Source organism: Oryzias latipes, chromosome 22, assembly GCF_002234675.1.
Source record: "Oryzias latipes chromosome 22, ASM223467v1".
In the NCBI taxonomy this organism is placed as follows: Eukaryota; Metazoa; Chordata; class Actinopteri; order Beloniformes; family Adrianichthyidae; genus Oryzias; species Oryzias latipes.
Window position 1 is genome coordinate 5,346,776 of NC_019880.2, and position 22,053 is coordinate 5,368,828.

A 22,053-nucleotide genomic window follows, 5' to 3' on the forward strand; every position below is an offset into this window, starting at 1 on the left:
CCCAACTCTGACTTGCTGTGGAAACAAAGTTATTTATATTGGAAGATGTGATCAAATCAAAACCTTTTCCACTAGGGGTTTAACGATTCATTTTGACAATGATTCGATTAATATAGTAGTTAGTGGTTGCCAATACAATTTATAATCAATATTTAATCATTTTGAACGATCTGATTCACTGACCTAAATATTATTCAGGTCATCTTTAGCCAAAACGTCACCTAGTGTGACTCAGAGATAAAAACCTGAATACTGAACAGGGCAGGTGAAGTTTTCCAGATTACTGGGATTTCTTGCAAAAAATGAAAAGTGTAAATGAAATATGTGTACAAACAAACAAGTGTTTAAGAATTAATGAAAACAGTTCAGCCCACTGCTGTTTTTCAACATAAAAATTCCACCTTTGGGGTCACAAAGATTAGTCATGTTGTCATTGGATTTTACGAAAGGCTTCAAATGGCTAGTGACTTTTTGTAAAACGTTTGGGTAAAAAAATCCAAATTGCTTCCGCACATTGGTCCATAATGATGGCTTGAAAACTTTTTGCACGGTGTCTTCTGCCATTGTCATCGTGTGTGTCGTCTACTTTGGTGGTTCCTTGATGTGACGTCATGTAAAGGCAGAGTAAAACAATTTCTGTTCAAAATCGTTAGGTTTTTGTAAAATGCTCCAAAACCTGATCGTAACCCTTGTGCTATCTGAGATGACCCCACCCTTACATTGAGGTGTTCTCCCTAGCATGACCAAGGTGGATAAAGGTGGAAAGATTTCATGTAATCCATGGACACCAGTGAGGATCACAAATCATTGAAGAAAAAAGGTTCAGAGCACTGTCTAGTGGGTCTAGATGACCCAACTCCCAATGTTAAAGTGCCTAGGATAGTACAAGGGTTAAATAAACCTACTGTGCCTCTATCCAAATGTTACTTTTGGCAATATTAAAACAACTTTATTTTGAAACTATTTTAAAATGGTTTAGGTCATTCCCATTACCAACGACTGATTGATTGTGGTAATGTATTACCACATAAAATAATACCACGTAAAATAAACCCAAAATAAAGCTCACAGTTTTGTCAACAAAACTTTTTCAATCAGTTGATTTTACTGCATCAGTAACTTATTTTATCAAAATCCTAACGTTTTACACATGAAGAGTAGATAGACAGACTTTGTAACACATTTATGGTGGACACTTGAAAAAGTCCACTCTGACCAGCAGATGGAAGCAGCATTCTTTTTAAATATTCTCAGCTTCCAAGACAACCACATACAAACACAGGAGGGTTTTTTTTCTGTGTGAACTCTGATTGGTTGAAAGTTTGGACATTTTTCTACATAAAGCTTACGATGGTATTTTACGGCTTCACTCTTTGGAAGCGAGCGACTGGGTCTCTGATGGAAATACCTGGACTGGGGAACTAAACTGGGATTTTTTCTTGGAATAATCAGATTTTTGTGAGTTTACTTGTGTTTCATTTAAAGACTTTCCAACAGTTTTCCTACCCTGGGAGAAGGGACACTTACGCACATTCAGCACCATGGCAAACTCTTGTGTCCAGCTGAGCGGCTTTCTCCTCGGCTTCCTCGGTTGGCTGGGCATCATAATCGCCACAGCTACAAACGACTGGGTGCACACATGCCACCATGGTATGAGCGTCTGCAAGATGATGGACGACTATAGAGCCATGGGTCCCTGGGCCAACTGTGTACTCCGCGCAGGAAATTCCCACTGCCAGTCCCTAACTCAGATCTTTGACCTGCCAGGTAGAAATAACCTCTAAAAAAAATTTGTTTTCTTGAGTTGCACAGCAACTTATTTATTTGCTTTCAACCATTTTGTGTCAAATTTCAGTAAAACTGTCTACATTTTGATACCTAATGGATATTTTTCCTGATCCTGCAGTTTACATTCAGACCACTCGAGCCCTGATGATCATAGCCTCCATCCTTGGTCTCCCAGCGGCGGGAATTCTGCTCATGTCCATGCCCTGCATCAACCTTGGAAATGACCTCCAGAGCTCCAAGAATAAGCGTGCAATTCTGGGAGGGGTTCTCCTTCTTCTAGTTGGTAAGATCCTCACTGAAAGCAGATGAGTTCTGCAGACAGAGCAGAAAAAAAAGAAAAAAAACTCAGCTCAACATCCTCCAAACTTCCAAACTTTGACCTGATCCAACATCCCCTCAGATGCTTCCAGGTTTCAGAGCAGAGGATGTTAGGTATGACTGCTTTTCCTCCCAGGGGGGTAACACACATGGAGGGCCTCAAGCACGTGAACCCCTTCCCTTCAGACCCCATCACATTCCTGTCACCCACCTACACTCATCCACACCCAGCTTTTTCTGGAGACACATTCTCTCCCTCGCTGCCCAAATTACTGTAATTATAAATATTTGGCGGAGCAGCATTTTCCCCGGACTTCTTTCCTGGAAAAGGACTGAACTCCAACACCTGCATCTGTGTTGTATTCTTTCCACAGCTCAGCATCTACACAAACAAAAGCTGTTATCAGTGAGAACTGAGCTGCCGCTCTGACTTGTTTTTTTCTTAGAAACTCCACTTTGGAAAAGTGAGATTTTTTTTCTTCACTGCTTTTTCTGTTTTTTTCACACTTCCCATGTTGCCCATTTCAGCTATGGTACGTAAAATGTGTCACAGCTTGAACCTGTAGCCAACACCCAGCTCTTTTTTTTGTTCACTTCCTGTTGGTGGGATTCAGTTGGAAAGATTTCTGTGCTTCTTCCTCGTGTTTGTTCGGGGGAAAATATCTAACATATGTTGTTCTTTCTTTGGCAAACAGTGGCAGAATTGAGCATAAGGCTGGAGGAACTTCAGAAAGTCTTTAATGAGACTTTAATCCGTCATGGTTTTGGCTGCTCTGTTCAAAGTGAATAAGAGATCAAGCATTCAAAAACCTCTGATGCACCGTTATGAAGCCAAAATACAAAAAAAAGTCAATGGTCTTGTATTGGTTACAAAAAAATAAAAAAACAAAATAAATGCAGCTCCTAATGATTAACATTTTAAATCAATATACTGGTTTGCTTTTAAAGACATTTTAAATATTTTTAGACATTATTTTCAGTTATTATTATTATATTAATTATTATTATTATTTTAGTTAACATCTTCATTTTCATCAATTTTCACATATCCTGTTTATATGACTGGATATGAACAACTGGCATAGTCAAAATTGTTGTTTTTGTGGGATGTGACTGTTAAAAAAGTGATGGTTTGGATTGTGTCACAGTTTTAGAGTCACGGTCCAGATCACTTTTCCAGTCTGTAAAAATGAAAAATAAAAACAGGACAAAATAAGATAAAAGCCAATAATTATTTTTTAAAGCTTCAAAACCTATATTTAATAAAGCATATATAAAATACTTCAAAACAAACACACACACACATATTTATCACATTTGCTCATAGAGGCTTATTTATAAATAAACAAACATAGATGACATCTCTGAACTCAAGATCTTTCCTAAAATATTTGAGATGCCCAAACAGGCAAAGTGCACCAAATATTTAAAAAGCATTTGGTCCTTTTTAGATTTATACTTCAACATGTGTGTGTGCATAAATGCACACATTGGTTTCCTAGAAAAAGATGGGGGGGGGGGGGGGACACATGACTCAAAAAGGCACATGTTTTAGCTGAAAACTGGAAAAAACCTGTATGTGCTGCAAGTCTTTGGCCTTTAGAGACAGTAGTTGTGAATCACAACGGGCCTTTGGTGGTTTTACACCTGAAACAATAAAGAACTCCTGTTATTGTGCTGAAAAAAGCTGTGGGTTGTGACTGTAGGCGATGGCCAAGCCTTTTCATTGCACCAATATTTTCATTATATAAGAAGTCCTAATTGTTGAGCAAGCCTGCTTTTACATTTAAAAAAGCCAATTCAGCAGTCATACTCATTTTTTGCAAATGATTAATATCCAGTGTTGGGGTGAATCTGTGTTTCTAAACGTCATGGTTGTGCAACTATTTTTTCTGATGTCTTACATCTTTGTGCTTTTTTTTCTTTCTGTTCACCTCAAATTGTTCACACCAGTTTGTGGAGGTGTTGGATCTCAATGTGCTTTCCAAAGAATCTTGGCATTAGAATCCTCCATTTCTCCTCCTTCGTCCCAAAATGGACTTCTGTCGTTCATTAGGAAAGACAGCTGCAGATGATATCTATTATTACCAAAAGACATTCTGTGCTAGTGTGGATAAAAATAGCTTTGCTATCACCGTTTCTCCCACAATAAAAATATTTTTGTGAGTTTAAAATATTACGTATCCTTAAACTATTCTTTTTTCGTCTCACCAGGATTATGTGGTTTAGTGTCCACCATCTGGTTTCCCTATGCCGCCTTCTATGACCAGGAGTTCACGTACTTTGGCTTTTCTCTCTACACTGGATGGGTGGGCACCGTTTTCTGCCTGCTGGGTGGCGCCATCCTTGCCTGCTCATCCGATTCCTCTCCCCCATCTTCCCGCCCATACCAGGAAAACAACCGCTTTAACTACTCAAAGCAGGGGGGAGGCCAAATGCCGGCCCCCTCCACCACCAACCATGCCAAAAGCGCCCACGTCTGAGAGGTTTCTGGATGTGGATGAAGGACTGTGGCTTTGCGTTTTAACAAAAGAGGACGCTTACATTCAGATTCAGCTTAGATGCAGATAAACTCACTCCTTGCATAAATGGTTTTGAATTAACATACGCTCTGCGACAGACCGGCGACCTGCTTGGTGTGTACACCGCCTTCGCCCAACAGTGGCCTGGACGAGCTCCGGTAACCCAGTGACGTAAGGGATATGGCAGATTGAGAAAATGACAAACACAAACAGTTAATTAGCAATAGAAAAAAGACTGTTTGGGTTGAGCTTTTTCATCCTCCGCTGGGTGTGATTTGGGCTAGAATTCCTTTGCTCCAGTAATACACTCATCTCCTGATCGACTGCCTGCAGAGCTGTCTATTGTCCTGCTATTACTCAAATCTATTCAAAAAAAATGTTTTTCTTTACATTTTTTCCTTATTTTTTCTTTTAATATAATTTTTTATGAATATTTTTTAAATAAACTGAAATCATTTTGTATTTTTGTGGTTGAAATAACTGTAAATGCTTTTTTTTCACTTTGTTTTTAAATATTGATTATTCTCTGACAGTTTTTGAAAACTTTTAAACTGATTCCATTGGTTGTAGCTGTTTTCACAGCTTAGCTTAGTCGAAAAGTTTTGCGTTAAAGTGTCAGAATTTGCACTGTAAAACATCCTGAGGAGTAATCCTGTCATGTGAAAAGAAAAACCAAATCTTATTTTTAATTTCTACTAACTTCTGTTTATCATATACTAATAATGTGACAAAAAGGAAAGCTGCCTTCACACAGTGGCTTTCCAAAGGACTTTCCTGAGGGGATTCAGCGTCAACAACAGACGTTTGTTGTTTTTCAAATAAATAAAAAAGTGATTTGAAAATCTGTCCTCTGAATTATTTACCTGCTCTTTCTGCCATGTGATTATGTCAAAACCCAGAAGGAAGATGCAAAAATAGAAGTAGAGCTTTCTTTTCAGTTCTGCTGCACATCTGTGACACACATCCTCAATTTACCATCATCCCAAGCAGAGGAAACACTGTTGCAATGTCATTTGCCACAGTGACCTTCTGGGGGAGAAGCACAGAAGAGCCTGTTCCAATGAGTCTGAAGCCACACAGAGCAGATACAACATCAAGGTCACTGAGTAACAGCACAGATATGAAACTCTGAAAACAAAATGTGCTTCCATTTGTCCTCAGCTTATCCTGAAACAGACACAAAGATATCATCTTTTCTGCATTTCACATACTGTCATTTTTGATGTGAATTTCCTGGCACGCCTGTGGATGCAGGTGGGTCATCTGAGGGTGTGTGTTCCCGCAATGTGATGCTGTTCCCGGCACAGAGCGATCTGGTCTACAGGAGGCATGGAGCAAACAAGCTGTCCCGTATTGACTGCCATGATACACTGTAACAAGGCTGTCTTAAACTGTGGCCTGTCATCATCACAGTTGAAATGTTTGAACACGGGATCTGTTTCCTCTAATCGACTAACAGCCGTAGCGGTTTATTCCTCTCAAATCCAGCCAGTGCTATCACTTGTTTTCTGAAGGGAGATCTAGTGTTTTGTTCAGGAGGATCCGGTGTTCGCCGACATGGTTTGCTTGTTTTACTCCTGCTCAGAAAATCTCCCAAAACTTACAAAGATCCTCCCAAAAGCTGTGAAGAAAAGAAAGAAAAACAATCCCAGAAATGTTCCGACTTGATGAAAAGTGGCCTATGTCAATAAACCTGAGGGGAAACTGAATGCATAATCTATCTATTTCTTACGCAGTTTATTATTCGTGCCAGATATAACACAAATTATGTATTTGTATTGTAAAAATGTGTATTATTTATTAATGCAGTGAATTTTTTTTGTTGAAGATGAAGAAATATAGATAAAAAAATCAATTTCCAAACAATAAACTACATAATTTATCATAATTTATAATTTAATGTATCTGAAAAGAGACATTTGGTCCCATTTCTTACTGACCAAAACTTCTTTAAATGTAGCTTTTGAATGTTTACAAAAATTAAATTATAGCTGTGTTATACTTTTCTCTATACAACAATTTCCACATGTTTTACTTTAGACACAAGCACATACAATTTCCTTTCAAAATAAAATGCATATATATAATTGATTAGAATACTTTTGTCAGTAAATAAGAGTTAAAACTTCTGCAGACGCTTCTTGACAAACCAGTCACTCAGTGGACAATGCCAACTCCAAAAGTTAGCATTCCCGCGTTTCACAATTAAAAAAGAAAAGTTCACAGAACTTTATGAACTGCAACTTTGATATATAAGTACAGACAGCTCAACAGATAATGTTGAAGTGTACAACTACCTTAACTTACTGAACTGACTTAAATTGTTGAATTGATCAGCAGAACTCAGATTATTCTAACTAAGATTTTGTTAAGTCAAAAAATTTAAGTTGGATTTATTACAGTGTGTGTCAAATAACTGATTGACCAGTTAATTCTTTTTGGCATGTTTCTGTAAAGCCAAAGAGCCAGAGTGGAGATAGAAAAGAGCGTCAAGTGGTGCCGGCAGACCCCTGATCCAGACCAAAACCTTTTTTTGTCTTTTTCATTATTGTGATCTACACACTTCAACCAGTACTGAGGTACGAAACGCAACAAATGAACCAGCCTGAGTAGTATTTGCAATAAATCATTTTCATTGTTGCATGGATGCATCAACAACTGAGAAACAAAAGTGCACCAAGGAGTGAATGAAGCACACATATGGAAGAAACCTTTAAAGAAAAAAAGTAGAACATTAAAACAACAATATTATACAACATTTTCCCAAAGTATATCGAAGAGAAGAAAAGAATACAGAGTCGTCGGGAGAGAATTCAACCTTAACAAGTGCAACACCGACCGGCCACAGCGAACACAGAGCACAGGAAGAGCATTGTACACTTCTCCGAGACAAAACAAGCAAACAGTAGCTTACTCGAAAGCAATATTACATGTTCTCTGTATCCTAATGTACTAAAATAAGTTTCTGTAATTTTCCGTCATGAACTCCTCTGGATGTCTAAAGCAAGAATTTTAAAATCCCTCAAAGAAAAAGATTCAATGTTTCGGTTCAACTGTTGCAGACAAGTGTTAAAAATAGACTTTTATCTTTAATCCCTCGTTTCCTCGTACCAAAACAAAACAGGCATAATTTTACTTAGTTTACCCATCGTTAAGGAAGGCCTGTGGGTAGGAAACAGCTTTAGAAAAATACTTTTTGTTTTACTCCTTCACTTCTGCTTCTCTTGCTGCTTTGTGCAAGACTAACTAATGCCGGAAAGGCAATACTGTCTTATCTTTTAGCTTTAATACCATCAGAAACTAATAGAAGACCTAAATAAACCACTGGTCTGATTGATGATTAGGGTACAGACCAAAAAAAAAAACGAGTCTTTTATGGTAAAGTAACTTATAAGCAGAGATTTTTAAGAAAAGGATATAGCTCTGTTGTATGGTGTGTCACCTTTTTTAAGAAACTACAGTAAGTGTAAAGTAAACAAACATCAATACTTTGGCTTGATGTTTGATAAAAAAGACAGGCGTACTGTAGATACATTAAAGAGATTGTGGGAATGTTGTTGATACGCGGTCCTATCTAAAAGACCAACAGAACACAATTTTGTACAGTTGCTTTTTTAGCCCAAGAATGATTCTTTTTAGAGAAGCAACATCATATAAAGTCTGATTTGGTTTTGTTGGGTCCTATAAAGCAGAACAAAGATCGTTTGGACTGATGTGTTCTTCCAGAAAAAGAGCAGCAAAGCAGGTTAAAGATCAAAGCTTCTGGTTGGTTTGGTTCAATGTCAGTTGTGTTCTGCTTGAACGCCTCACCGCATGCAAGTTGCAACATTTATCAACTGGACTTCGTGCGCAAAGCATGCTTTTACATTCAGCAGATAGTCACTCTAAACCACAAACACACATTCACAAACATTAGCACTGAACAAAGCGATGTCGATCAGTCATTCATTCATTCATCCTCACAGCAAGCAGGGAGATGTGGGAAGTTAATTACAGTTTAGAGTAAGGTGTAGGACTGCCTGAGTCTACGTGTCTTGTTTTGGTTAAGCATAAAATAGCAAGAAAGTTCCATTATTTTCATGATCAATATACAGAATCGCACGTTCAGCACTGATGGTTTTAATCTCATTAATGTTTGACAGTTTATTAGCTACATTTTGTCATCTTTAATGTGCAACCTAAAAACTAAGAGTTGACTTTCAATCAACATTTTCAATAAATTCATCAGTTACTCTTAAAGCATTTGCTTGAACAGAGAAGGTTTAACAAAAAATGAACAAATATTTAGTCCCATTTGAACTAAATATAGTTTATTGGTGAACACTCTTAATTAACTATAACTTCCTAAAATCTGACATATTCTATGTTTTACTTTATTATTTACATTTACATTTGGGTAGAAAATCACATAAACCATAAAAATCTATTTGATCAAATCATTGAAAACATCTCTTTGCTGTTCCTTACTTATAATTAAGTATCTATTTTACAATTTCATTCTTGCACTCGTTGTCAAAGGGATTTAGGACATTACAGGTTTTTTTTTCTGGGGGGGGGTTGACTCAGAACTAAAAGCATGGTTTTAGCTAGCGTGGCAGTCTCATTTTTAGTGCATTGGACAAATAAGGCTTCCCTGGAAGGGACTGATGCAGCAATATACAGTATGTGGGTCATGCAGAGCACCTTAATGCTGCGAGAAATGCACTCTGCACAGTCTAATCATATTTCTGTCTGCACAGGGTCCAATCTAGCGACCTTTTATGGTGAACTGATTTATATGCATTTCCCAATCTCTGATCAGTGCAAGATCCATTTCTACAGCATGTCCAATCTGCTTGCATGTTTGCAAACAATGTTATGCTCCCTATACTCTGAAATTTCACAATTAGATGCAAATTATTTGCAGATTATTTTGTGCTGAACATGAAAAGTGACAGAAAAAAGTTAGATCTTTGTTTGGTGCACCATTTAAAAACAATAATCATAGCTTCCTGGGAATCCTAGTTTCATGATGTGACAGTGTCTCTGTTGCAAAATGTTGCCATGCATCTTACACTAAATGTGAATGTGGAACAGGGCTGACTAAAGTGTGATGCTCAAGCTGTTTCCAAGAAAATAAAATACGCAAAAATAGCACAGATAAGTATAGAGCTCACCTGACCAAGGAGCTCAGTAATCTTCACAAAGGTTATAATTGTGTCCCCTCTTTAGTTACATTTTCCAAAAAATAAAAATAAAGATTTGCATTTACACAATAATATGCTGATTTAGGATTAGTATTATTATGCTTATCACCACATGAAATCATAAATTCATTCTGACTGTGAGGGCAGCAATGGCCTGATTTTAAGGTCTTTAAATGAGCTCACGTTAATTTTTGGCAAGGCCAAAATAATACTACAAACAAAACAATTCTATTTTCAAAATAGCAGAGGTCCACAGGCATTTTGACCAGACAAGGCCTTCGATGCAAACATCACTTAAAACTGATTGATTTGAACCACTATAATGTTCTTGCGCACATATGAAGGAAGAACTGTGGTTGAGTGGCTTGATGATAGCCAGAGTTCACAAATGTAAGTCAAACAAAAGAAAGGAATGAATATGAAACGGGTGGGATTGTTGTGCAACTGCCCCATCAGAAATATGGAAGTCCTCGTTGTGAGTTGGAAAATTCCTGATGCAGGAGTCAAAAACAGAAAACAGAGGAAAATGTGATGGTGGGAGGACATTGGAACACAGTAGAGCTACATTTAGATTCATTTTCTTTTTAACTACAGACAGGAAAAAGTGTTGACTGGTTTCCTTAATTTGCTCAAACTAAATTTTTGGTTAAAAGGAAAAGCTCCATTAGGTTGCCAGCAAGGATCTCACCTTTTTTCTGATACAGTTTTTTTGTTAACTTTCTAATCTTTTAAATCCCAATAATGAGCGTGTGTTGTACAGAGCACCATGGGATGCTTTTCTGAAGGTGGGTTGAGTACTGAGCTTCATGCTGGGACATAACAAGGTAAACAAAACAAGCAAATTAACTCAAATTCACAGCCATAAAAATTCCCACTTTTCACCCACAAATAAAAAGGTTTTTGTGCACCCGCAGTAGACACTGTACACACATATACACAAGCAAGAATGAAAGTAGAAAAACAGACAAAACCAGAAAGTCACATACAGAATATGAAGGCACTATTGCAAGCAAAGTCCAAAAACTATTTGTCACAGAAAACATCAACACCCATTTCCATATCCATTTCAGTCCCTTGGGCTAGATTTTAACAAAAGAAAAGCAAAAACAGGCTAGATTTTTTTTAAATAAAAGAATTGTGTTAGAGGTATGAAATGCTTTTGTGTCATACTTAGTTTCAGTGTGTGTGGTGTGTTTTTCGTAATAAAGGATCATAAAAAGACCTGGCCAGGAAGTCATCTGGGCATGCCGTGCTGTTAGCCAACTTTTCTGTCCACCTAAGCTCGAAACAGGAAAGGAGTTGCTGATTCAACTGTCTCATCTTTGTAACACTCATGCCTCCAGTGTTATTTCTGTCTGTAATCAGTTCACAAGTGGCTGAGAACATTCATATGATTCATGGTGCACATTTAATCTTATCTTTTGTTTTGTTTGCACTTTTCTTCCTGGCCTTCTCTTTGTGTTGGATGTTGTTGTTGTTGACTTCATTGAGCGAGCTGTAAGGGAAGTTATCAAGACTCCCATGTCCTTGACGTTCACACTTATACTGGAACTGTGTGGCAAGCTTTGGTAAATACGGTTAAAGCCGAGGTGTTCAACTGCCCAGAAACCATCTAGCCCAAGGGTCAGATTTACAAACACTTACACACACATGCAGGCATGCAAACACGCACGCAGTTGTTTGTGCAGTCACACGTCGTTCCCCTCCCACCCCCCCAGGCAGCAGACAAGGCAGTACATTCAGGTTCTCAGAGTCAGTCCCTTCAGAAATCCATCGGATCTTCCTCTGCAAGGCCATTGTTAGCAATGGTTCTGGGTCCATCTGTTGATGCAAAGCCATCACTTTCAGGTTTTGCTTTAGGGGGAGACGTCTTTGACCCCTCCCCTGGTGCGCTCCAGGCGTCAGACGTAGGCGGGTAGAAGTCGTCATCAAAGCCGCAGAAACCTTCGTCCACACCTTGATCGTAGCGCTGGTAGGTGGATGCGTGCACCTCGTTTTCTCTGGCTGTGATCTCCAGTGTGCTATTCCACATGCCGTAGCCAAAATAGATGAGCACCCCTGAATAAAAGGAGACAAGACTTTTAGCAGTCCTGAAGAATAAATCTGAAAGACACAACTTATGATCGAAAAAGTCAACCTAATTCTTTATTTACTGAGTTTGGTCAACAACCAGAGTCGCTTCTTACCCACGAGGCACCAGACAGAAAACCGTATCCAGGTGATTGCAGACAGCTTAAGCATGAGGTAGATGTTGACCAGCATGGCTGAAGCAGGTACAAATGGCACACAGGGAGCCATATAGGGCAATCGCTTTGGGTTCTCTGGCTGCTGGAGGATGATGATAACCAGAAGTGCAATGAGGATGATGAGGAGGATTAATAGTAATAAGGCCCACCAACGACCCTCCCCAATACTGTTGGCCCCTGGAAAAGAGAGAATGGATGAATAGAAATCTACCATACTTGTATGTTAAAAGTGTGTTGCTGTGTTCTCACCAAAGATGATGAAGGAGCAGAAAGCAAAGTTCAGGATGAAGAGCAGCAGCACACACACTGTGACGGTTTTCCCTGTTGCTGGAGTTGGCCTGTCCATTTTTCCAGGGAGCCCGAGTCGAATCCTCAAAGTGTAGTAACGTGGTCCAATCAGTTTCTTCAGCCGTCGGGACATCCCTTCTTCTGACTCCTCCGCTTCAATGCCTGAGGTTATGTCCACTGTGCCGTAGTTGGGGTGGCTGGCAGTGTACGCGTTTTTATCTGGTTTGCCAATCAGCATTTCGTTGTCACCCAACGAGGGCAGGTTCTTGGCTCCACAGGTGTTAGTTGGCACGCCTCCATATTCGTCTGTTTCACTGGTGGGTGAGCATGCATCCTTCTCACACTCAGCCAGCACACCCTCTTTTCTCTTCTTGTTTTGCTCCTCAGAGAGAAAGTTAACAAAGCCGTGAATGTCGCTCTCAGGTTGGTAACGTAAAAGTAGAACGCAAAGGCTCACCTGCAGAAGGAGCAACAGAGAATTTTTCAGTTTTCACTATGGTTTTTGGCTTAAAAATAGAAAGTTTTATAGATATTTTCACAAACATTTTCCAGCAAACAATGCGATTAGAAATACTTCAAATCGAATATTATTTTATATATATTTACAAAATATGAAGACATGATGCCTTTAACGTAAGTTGGAACCATTGACCGCATGTGAGTACCGGACCGCGTGAGTGTGGCATCACCCATAGAAAATGACTTACTTTCAGCTCTAACGAAATGAAGTTAATTCTTTTTCTGGCAAAACAGACGTCACCATGTTGGAACCAAATGTCGTCAGAAAGCAGAGATTGGTCCGAGTTGATTTGAGTCAACAATTCTATGGCAACCACTCTAACCAATCTGGAGTGAACACCCCTACCACTTGAAAGCAGGCTTGGGTGAATCTGTTAATTAAATATTTCAAACGCTGGACGTGAGACCACATACTTTTAGCTTGCCCGCAAGTACTTCCTGTTTGGAACGCAAAGGGGAAGGAGGTATTCAGTCCAGTTCTCATATACAGTCAACAGTAGAGACAAGAGTCAGTAAATGCCTCAACCAACATGGTAGCCTAATCGCTTGTTATTACACATTCAGTCACAGAGGCCAATGGATTTCAAATAAAATGCATTTCACTTAAAAAAAAAATTGGTTTATTCAATTTTATACAGACTCAATATTTTACATCTGACACTGAAGCAATCCCGATAATAAACTCAAGAGGGGCTACAGAAAAAAAATGAAACACCTGCCTAAAATGTAAATGTGCAATCAATGAAAATTTAAACTAAATTAAACTTGCAATAATTTGTGAACATAAGAATTTGGAGTTAACCTCCTTTCTCTCCTGAAACTTCACCCATCCATCAATATCAGGATTCAGATCCTGTGCAGAAACACATTTACTGTCATTCAAGTGAGCAAAACACAATGAAATGTCCAAGAATCTTTTTCTGGTTTCTGCCTACACCTGCCTTCTTCCTGACATTTGATGGGACGCCATCAGTACCCACACGGACATCACATGACCAGTTCACTCCAACATCGTCCAGCACTGTTACTAGAGAGCTGACTATGACTATCAGCTGTTGTTGTGGCCATCAAATCTATAACTCCGCTGTGACGGTCTCTTTAACACCTCTAATAAATATGCACAGCTGTGCAACATCCGTGATGTTGGTGCTATCATCAACAGCGGCCGAAAATCAATAAATGACTGGATTCCTTCATTTGGCCACCCAAGTCTCCTCAGAGATGTTGGATCTGTAATCGTAATTCTTGATTGACTCGTGTTGGCAAAGGTCGACTGCTTTTTGGGGCACAAGACTTCTACGACCTTCAGTGTTTTTCAATAAGTTCACCATCTTGAAATGGTTATGATGTTTGCTCCAACTTGTTTGCATTAAGGTGTTTGTCACTGCTCCATCACTGGCGTCACTGACGGCTGCAGTAAATGCAGATGGTTATTTTTCAGTCCAGCTAATAGTTGGTAATCTTCTCTTTTCTAAACTGCAAATGGTGAAACTTTTCTTTATGGTGAGTCTCATAGTGGTGCTGAATGTATTCTTTGAGCACTGCGACCTGTTGATGACATACTAAGTATGCAGGTTTTGCATTCAGCTCCATGAACAAATAAAACTCAGCACACCACTTCAACTTTTTTTTTTTTTTTTTGACAATATTTTGGTCGTTAGGGTGTCACGGTGTCAACAGTGGTGAGGCTTGCACGGAACCAGATTACATCTTACTCAGACACAGAGCTGTTTGGTTTCGCTTTTGGCACGTGCAGAGATATGCTGTTTCACCTGTTTTGCTTTTCCTTTGCACCCCATAGTGGCGGAATTGCGCATTTAGTTTATTTCTTTAAAAAAAATCATAACCCGCCACAGGAATGGACTAGAAATGTGCTTGTTTCTTTAAACATCCTTATAATTTTTACTCTTCATGACTGGGCCGGATTGAACCATCTGGCGAGCCGGACACGGCCAGCGGGTCATATGTTTGAATCCCCTGATCTAGGATTTATAAACTCAGGTAAATTGTCGCCTGTCAGTAAGTTAAAATAATGAGACATAGCAAGATAGGTGATGATGTCATTGACAGGCACACACACACTCAGTTTCAAAAGAATGAGCTAAAACACACAGCAACCAAAACTAATTATTCTCTAGGATCCAGAGCAAGTCATGTAGAGCAGCAAACTTTGTCTGGTGCTATTGGAATGACTGACAGTAGGCAGACACAGGGACATCCAGTAAACATCAATAGGGAATATCCACCCTCCATTATCCACCACTTACAAGAGTATAGGCCAGCAGTGTTCCGATGGACATCATCTCTATGAGGTCTCTGAGGCTGACCAAAAGACTGAGCAGGGCAGCAAGAAATCCTGAAACCACACAGGCTACAGCAGGAGTCTCTGTGTACGTGGAAACATTTGCCAGGAATCTGCAAACATGAAAAAAAGTACAGAGACTCAAATTTATGCAGTTTGAGACATTAACTTCACGTTGAAGACACAATGACACTAACTTAAATAGCAGGCCATCTCCTGCCATGGCGTAGATGACCCTGGGCATGGGAAACAGGGACCCCAGGAGAGAAACAGTCAGTCCAGCTATAGATCCCACCGCCACAATATACTTAGCGAACATACAGCCATGTGTTGCAAACATCTCCATCAATGGGGCATCAGCATCAATCTCATTGTATGGGACCATCAGAGTCAGTATCACAGAAACCTGCGTGGAAGATAAAGGGTTACTAGTTAAAAAAGTATCTATTTGCCTTCAAAACATTTTTACACACTTGCTAAACAAAGCATTCACTTTTTTTGCATCACAGACATCACAAGAAGAGATAAAGGCTTAGTCATATGCAGCCATACAGGGGTTGGCCTGTACGGGTGCTGCCGGTCTTTGGGTTGTTCAGGGCCCACGGAGGGTCATAGAGAATAGCAGCTTTATCCTAAATTGAGTATAGTTATGTCCAGCAAATCCCTTGAGGCTTGTGCAGCCACCTCAAGGGACGTCATGAAATGTACAATTGTCATGCATGTGGTAAATGTCATGAAGTATTTAAGGATAATGTCAGTTGCATCCACTCTAAGGGCAGTTGTGACCAAGTGTACAAGAAGCCAAATTGGACTAAAACAAACCCTAAAGCTCATAAGTGTAAATCTACATTCACACTGCCCTCAGCAACGTGCATTTAAGCGATCACTTTCGATGAAAAGTCTATGTATATGCAGCTTTTAGGCTATCACGTTCAAGACACTCATGTTCACTGTGCAGGTTTCTGTGACCATTTTTCGGGCTCTACGTACAAAACACACTGAACCCAGTCAGTCATATATCAGAATAGAGCTGTGAGAGAAAAAACCTGGGGCAAGATTTGCACTGCTTCAACATTTCACACCAAGCCTCTTCCAAGATGGCGGACATGTGCTCGTATCTGATAGCAATAGTCCAGTGTGAACTCCATTTGTCACATCCTCAGTGTGAATGCAGCATAAGAGAAGTCAGAATGAATGACTGATTCATCTTAATGAAACAAAAGACAAATCCCCAAAATTTTGCACCAACACTGTGTCAATTTTTCTACTTTTTATCCGTTTGTGTCACGCTAAGTCATGCAGGGCCATCTTTCACAAATCCCTCCTCACAACAGAGACTGGTTTATCAAAACAGGATGGAGAAAGAGAGGAAGGTGGAAACAAAACGTCAACAACTTGGTAACCCAGAGACTTTTACCAGTTAACAGCTAAGAGTATTTAGGAAATTTTTAAAGACATTAAAATTGAAGGTTTGTATTTTTGACCTGGACAAGTAAAAAATGAGATCTACAGAGATTTTAACTGGCAATTCCTAATCATAGTAATTACCTGTGCAAAGACATGACAGTAACTATCAAATGCTAATTACCAAGATGTCAAACTTCATGCTTGAAAAATGTAATTGAAAATGTCAGATATGAAAGGGCATCATTACGATAGTCACATATTAATTTCAGAACATATTCACTTTAAGATTCAGCTTTAACCTAACCTCTCTTCCTTCAGTCAGTGTTCACAGGCTTTCTTCTTCAGTCAACCATATTTACTGAAGACGTTGGAAGGAACAAAAGTGTCCCTGAAAATCTGTCAGTGAGATTGCTCAAAGGAGTATCTGGGTTAGTTTGATCATCTTGGAGGATTCATTATTGCTGCATCAATGTCACCTGAAAAAAGGGATGTGAACAGTTCTCATTGATTAAAGGGATTCTGGAGATCGAACAGCAGCAGGGAGAGAATTCCTGCAGGAGCAGGAAAGTTACTCCAAGGTGCCTACGTGAGAGAAATCAAGGTAGAGATTTAGAAAAGGTTTGAAAGTTGATTTGGAGGAATGGATGCTACTGTGATGAAAGGAGAAGTTGAAGTTGATGCAATCGTTGCCTCAGGCAATGTAAGAAAATTCCTCATCTCTGATTGGATGCTTTTACAAAGCACCTCCAGTAACAAGCATACAGCATACATTACGCAGCATGGAGGTTGTGCAAGCTGAATACACAAGATTCACAGGTGAGATTTAACCACAAAGTGCTACAGTGGATTTTTTTGCAACTTTTATAATTTTTATCTATTTAAATTAGTGAAAATATATGCTAGGTAAACTGTGTTGATGATGTGTGCCCTGAAAAGACCTGCAGTAAGTAATAGCTCATTGCTATTAACATACATTTCTTAAAAAAAAAAAAGCAATCGTGTTTAGGTAAATGAAATATTTGTGGTGAGAGGCGCTACTCACCGAGACATAAGCAGTGAGACAAGTGATGAGTGAGGCAGTAATGGCATATGGGATTGAGGTGTTGGGACTTTTGGCCTCTTCTCCGGTTGTTGCAATGATGTCAAACCCAATGAAGGCATAGAAGCAGGTAGCTGCACCCTGCATCACCTGCAACACAAAAAAAACAACAGAAGTGATGGCCTGGACAATAAAATCAACAGGATTTATTCTGCTGTCTTGCATATTAACTTAAAAGGCAAAATATATTATTTCAATCCAGTCTGATAATCAATATCCCTATAAAATGTCACATTAATAAAGAAATTTCCCAATTAAAGCACCTCCTAGTAGTAGCGAAGAGACATAAACAATAAAACAGGTGAGGCTAACAGCTTTTTTTTAATATCATCAATTAAATTTCTACTGTTATAAAGAAGCAGAATAGTTTTTTTTGTTTACCTAGATTATTGTTGTAAGAGGCAGAGCCCTTAAAAATTAAAGTCCAATAATACATTTAAAGAACTAGGGGTGGATCACAGAAGTCAATCTTTAAAATAACTGAACCTATCAAAAGAACCACATGGTAGCAGCAGTGGGATGTTTACCACATAATGAGTATTTTCTGACTGTCCTTGTTTTCACTTTAAAACCATTTGATTTATTATTCTTTGTTTTTTACTGTTTTATGTCCATTCTAGCAATGTCTAGGATTAATGCAACGATTGCCCTGCATGTGGTTATCAGCTGAATGTTGTTTTTATCCAACAGAAAAATTTTCACTTCACTAAAGTAGGTCTGAAGATTTAATGGAATAAAAACTGTGTCCATGAAATAGAAATAAGTGTCCAGTATAGTATAGTATATATAGGACTGCGTGTTTAAGTGGGGGTGGATTGCATGTGTTCATACCCCAGACCAGCCAAAGGGCAGGAATCTCCCCTCATCCCAGTTCTCTCCATTGACAAAAAACAGCCCTGCAATCATCATGAACACCCAGACTATGAGGTTGATGACGTTCAGCACGTTGTTGAAGCCAACAGAGTTCTTAACTCCCAAAGCCACTATAATCGTCACCAAAAGAGCTATAAGCAGTGCCAGCAGGTCTGGATATGACTGCTCTCCTTTACCTGCAGAGGAAGAACACACATGCCAGAGTTAAACAATGTAAACCTGTCATTTGGTCACAGCTGAAGCCAAAAACACCAAAATAATTCTATCAAACTGATAGTTACTTTTTTGTGCTAATTGTCGCGAACGAGGGAGGCTTTTGCCGTTTGTCGTCAAGTCAACGCATTCGCCTTTAAAAAGCAGGGAACCAACTTTTATTTAAAAAAACAACATTAATAGGACACTTTTTGTGAGGATATGGAGCAGCGAGCCATAGATACCTTTTACCAAACTGCATGGTGGGAATGCTTTTATGTGATTGGTCATTAGGTTTATATTGGCTCAGACAACAGAGCTGATCCCACTGGTTTTCATTAATGGCCAACAGGAAGAGTCTGACAATGCATTGTATCTCAGTTGAAAATGTGCTGATACGCATTCCAGGTAATACATGACACTGTTCCAACAAATATCCTTCCCATGACTCTAACCTGGAAATGTGTACCAGGAATCATTTCAAAACTCATTATGTTGTGACTTCCAACATAAGCAGCAAAATGGCATCTAAATGCTTGCTGCAAAAACATCAAACAGGGTTTGGATCATTTCCCAGACAGTCCCCATGACCCAGCATCAATATTTTGGTTAGGGTTTAAGAGTTAAGGAGTGATTCCATCCCAAAGTCCAGCTATACTTACCCACTGAACAGTAAAAGGCTTCTTTTCAGTGAAGTAAGTAATACCTTTGCTGAGCAACATGTTAAAAAAAACACACAAAAAGAAAGGAAAACATTTAATCTAATCTTGTTTTTTAGGTCAGGTCAGCAGATTTTTACCACTGTCATTCTACTCTACTTATGACAACTCTACTTATGATAAACCAAAGATAAAAAATGGATTTGATCTTTAAAAATGTTGTCTTTTCTTTGAAAATCTTAATAGATACTGATGTACAAGCAGCATAAATGATAATACAATGCTCTAATTCCGCATAAGTAAAACCATTTTGATATAAATATGGTGGTATCAGCAGCAACCTTATATTTATCCTGGCGGTCCATCATTTATACCAGGAGTTAAAAATAACCTGCAATATGACAAAATCCACAAAGGGATGAAATTAATTTTTATTATTGATGTCTTATGGCTCTAAAAAACCCTCAAAACACACTTCATACACATTTATTAGACAGACATTAACATTTTTAAGATTTTCTCTCTTGTTTGAACTACTAAAGTTCCACTTGTTTTACAGAAAAAAGTCTAATATTTTAGAATAAAAAACAAAGACATCCCAGCATTTTAAGATTTATGTCAATTAGGTCAATTCTGTGCTGTACAGTAGACGGTATAGAGATCCACAGCCAATGAGGATGGAAAACACAATGTGCTGTGCACAGAAAAAAATAATTTTGTAAAACAGTAAGACCTTAAAAGGTGAACCATTAAGGCAACACTATTCACATCACAGGTTGACAGTCATTTACGCTAAATTGAACACAATTAAACCTTTTTTTTGTCTTTGTTCAGTCAGTGTCCCTTAGTGTTCTGTCACACCAACATTAACAACATGAAAACTTGAAATGTTTTGGTTTGCGGAAACTGTTTTCACTTTCTTGTCAAACAAATAGAAAATGTTTAAATATTTTCTATCTGTGAAACTGTCAATATGATATGACATTATACTTCCCAACAGAGTTGTCACGTTTTAAGTAACAAATATGTGTTCCAAACTTTAAGCTGAACTTGAATAGTCAGCATCGTTAGCTAGGAGACAGTGGGTAAGTAAAGCCAATGAGTTGTGTCGTTGCTAAATTAGTTAAAATATTCTGTTCCACAGATGATAAGATACTAGCAAAGGCACTGAATAGTTGCGATGTTGCCCGCGATTCTTGTTACACCGCGTATTTTAGATTGAAGTTATGATTGGCTGTAAGCTAGTGGGTGAGTGGGGGATACAGATGGATGATGGGAGATGGTGGCGCGCTTACTCCACACCAATCGTCCAACTATGTCCTATAAAACGATAGTTTTTTTTTTTTTTGGCTAAAAACGGCATAATAATGATCAAAAAAACAACTAGCAACACTTTTCCAAAAGATCAAAAGACGATTGGAGTGGGCCTTTAATTCTTATCCATTAGAATTTGAATAACAAAATAACCAGTGGTTCTTACCCAAGCCATTGAGCACTCCAATATGTGAAATCATGAAGTTGCTGATGCTGTGATTGGCCAGAGAGTCTGCCATGCTGCTGAGGGCCGAAGCTCCTGCCGCTGTGCCGATGAGGTACTCCAGGATTAAGTTCCAGCCGATAAAAAAGGCCACGCACTCGCCCACCGTCACGTAGCTGTACGTGTAGGCTGAACCCGTGGTCTTAGGCACGCGAACACCAAACTCTGCATAACAGACTCCTTTGAGGTGGGGATGGACAGCAGAGCAGACAGATCCATAGAAGTTATTGGACAAACTCAAGTTAAGATATTAATAAGAGAATTTTGTCAAGCTCTAAAATGTTGTCCTACCCTAGTAACTTCAAACATACCCCTGATATAAATCATGCCAGTTTTATGATGACAGGAATTCACCTTTTATTATTTTCTGTTTAATAACTCCACAATGAGAGTATTAAAGCACCGGTCCAGTCTTACCTGACAGTATGGAGGCCACAGCGGCGATAATGAAGGACACAATGACCCCTGGGCCAGCCATCTCCTTAGCAACAAGCCCTGAGACCACATACATCCCTGTCCCAACACAACTGCCCACGCCGAGAGATACCAGGTCCACAGTGGACAACACCCGGGCCAGTCTGGTGCCATGGGAGCTGGTACCCGATGTGGATGAATCCAACATGGATTCCACAGGTTTGGTCCTCAGAACACGGGACGTAAAAGTATTCCATGTTGAGCCCCATTGTATCCTTCGAGGGTCCAGCTTCCCCACCAGACCACTCATCCTGAAGTTGAGCGGTGCCAGTCAGTGATTCTCGGATGTTTCAGGTACTGGACTCGTTTGCTGAGAAGTCGTTCGTCTAAAACTCCTGAATTAAAAATTTGGGAGTAGCGTTACTTCTGCAGCCTGTGATTCCAGTTCAGATGAATTCCATGTTAGTTATTCCCAACATGATAACAAAGGAAGTTCCCTAAAAGACAAAAAAAGTTCATTTATTTAGCATTTCAGCATATTTCCTTATACCATCATGCACTGCGCTTCATTTGAAAAACACAAGTCAATCCAGAGGAGCTTAAATGCTGAGATGCTGTTTGCTAATCAGTGCAGCGGAGCCTGACGGGGTGCTTGTAATTAGACGCTCACTCCCCACAGTTCTGTTGTCATTGTTGTGGGGTT

At 39.2% G+C, this 22,053-nt stretch overlaps 2 protein-coding genes across 2 annotated transcripts in view; one reads left to right on the forward strand and one right to left on the reverse strand.

Annotated features, from left to right (window-relative positions):
- The first annotated feature begins 1,370 nt into the window (after positions 1-1,370).
- LOC101166173 (claudin-11) lies at positions 1,371-5,470 on the forward strand. The gene is made up of 3 exons (XM_004082161.3): positions 1,371-1,767; positions 1,907-2,071; positions 4,321-5,470. Exons 1-3 carry the CDS (start codon positions 1,542-1,544, stop codon positions 4,587-4,589), a joined length of 660 nt encoding a protein of 219 aa, XP_004082209.1. The 5' UTR covers positions 1,371-1,541; the 3' UTR covers positions 4,590-5,470.
- Positions 5,471-7,238: 1,768 nt separating this feature from the next.
- slc7a14 (solute carrier family 7 member 14) overlaps positions 7,239-22,053 on the reverse strand; it is a 30,409-nt gene continuing 15,594 nt past the window's right edge. The window contains exons 2-10 of the mRNA XM_023951554.1: positions 21,354-21,847; positions 20,880-21,116; positions 18,507-18,724; positions 17,619-17,765; positions 15,367-15,575; positions 15,135-15,282; positions 12,310-12,805; positions 12,001-12,237; positions 7,239-11,872 (exon numbers count right to left, since the gene is read on the reverse strand). Of these exons, the coding sequence (XP_023807322.1) occupies positions 11,577-11,872; positions 12,001-12,237; positions 12,310-12,805; positions 15,135-15,282; positions 15,367-15,575; positions 17,619-17,765; positions 18,507-18,724; positions 20,880-21,116; positions 21,354-21,660 (2,295 nt within the window). The 5' untranslated portion in view covers positions 21,661-21,847 and the 3' untranslated portion in view covers positions 7,239-11,576. The remainder of the gene's footprint in view (positions 11,873-12,000; positions 12,238-12,309; positions 12,806-15,134; positions 15,283-15,366; positions 15,576-17,618; positions 17,766-18,506; positions 18,725-20,879; positions 21,117-21,353; positions 21,848-22,053) is intronic.

What these genes read in the sequence shown, in the direction of transcription:
- LOC101166173 (XM_004082161.3), top strand. Translation starts at nt 1,542, where the DNA reads ATGGCAAACTCTTGTGTCCAGCTGAGCGGCTTTCTCCTCGGCTTCCTC. An exon ending in TCAGATCTTTGACCTGCCAG is followed by an intron (nt 1,768 to 1,906) that starts GTAGAAATAACC and finishes CTGATCCTGCAG; the next exon opens with TTTACATTCAGACCACTCGA. An exon ending in GGTTCTCCTTCTTCTAGTTG is followed by an intron (nt 2,072 to 4,320) that starts GTAAGATCCTCA and finishes TCGTCTCACCAG; the next exon opens with GATTATGTGGTTTAGTGTCC.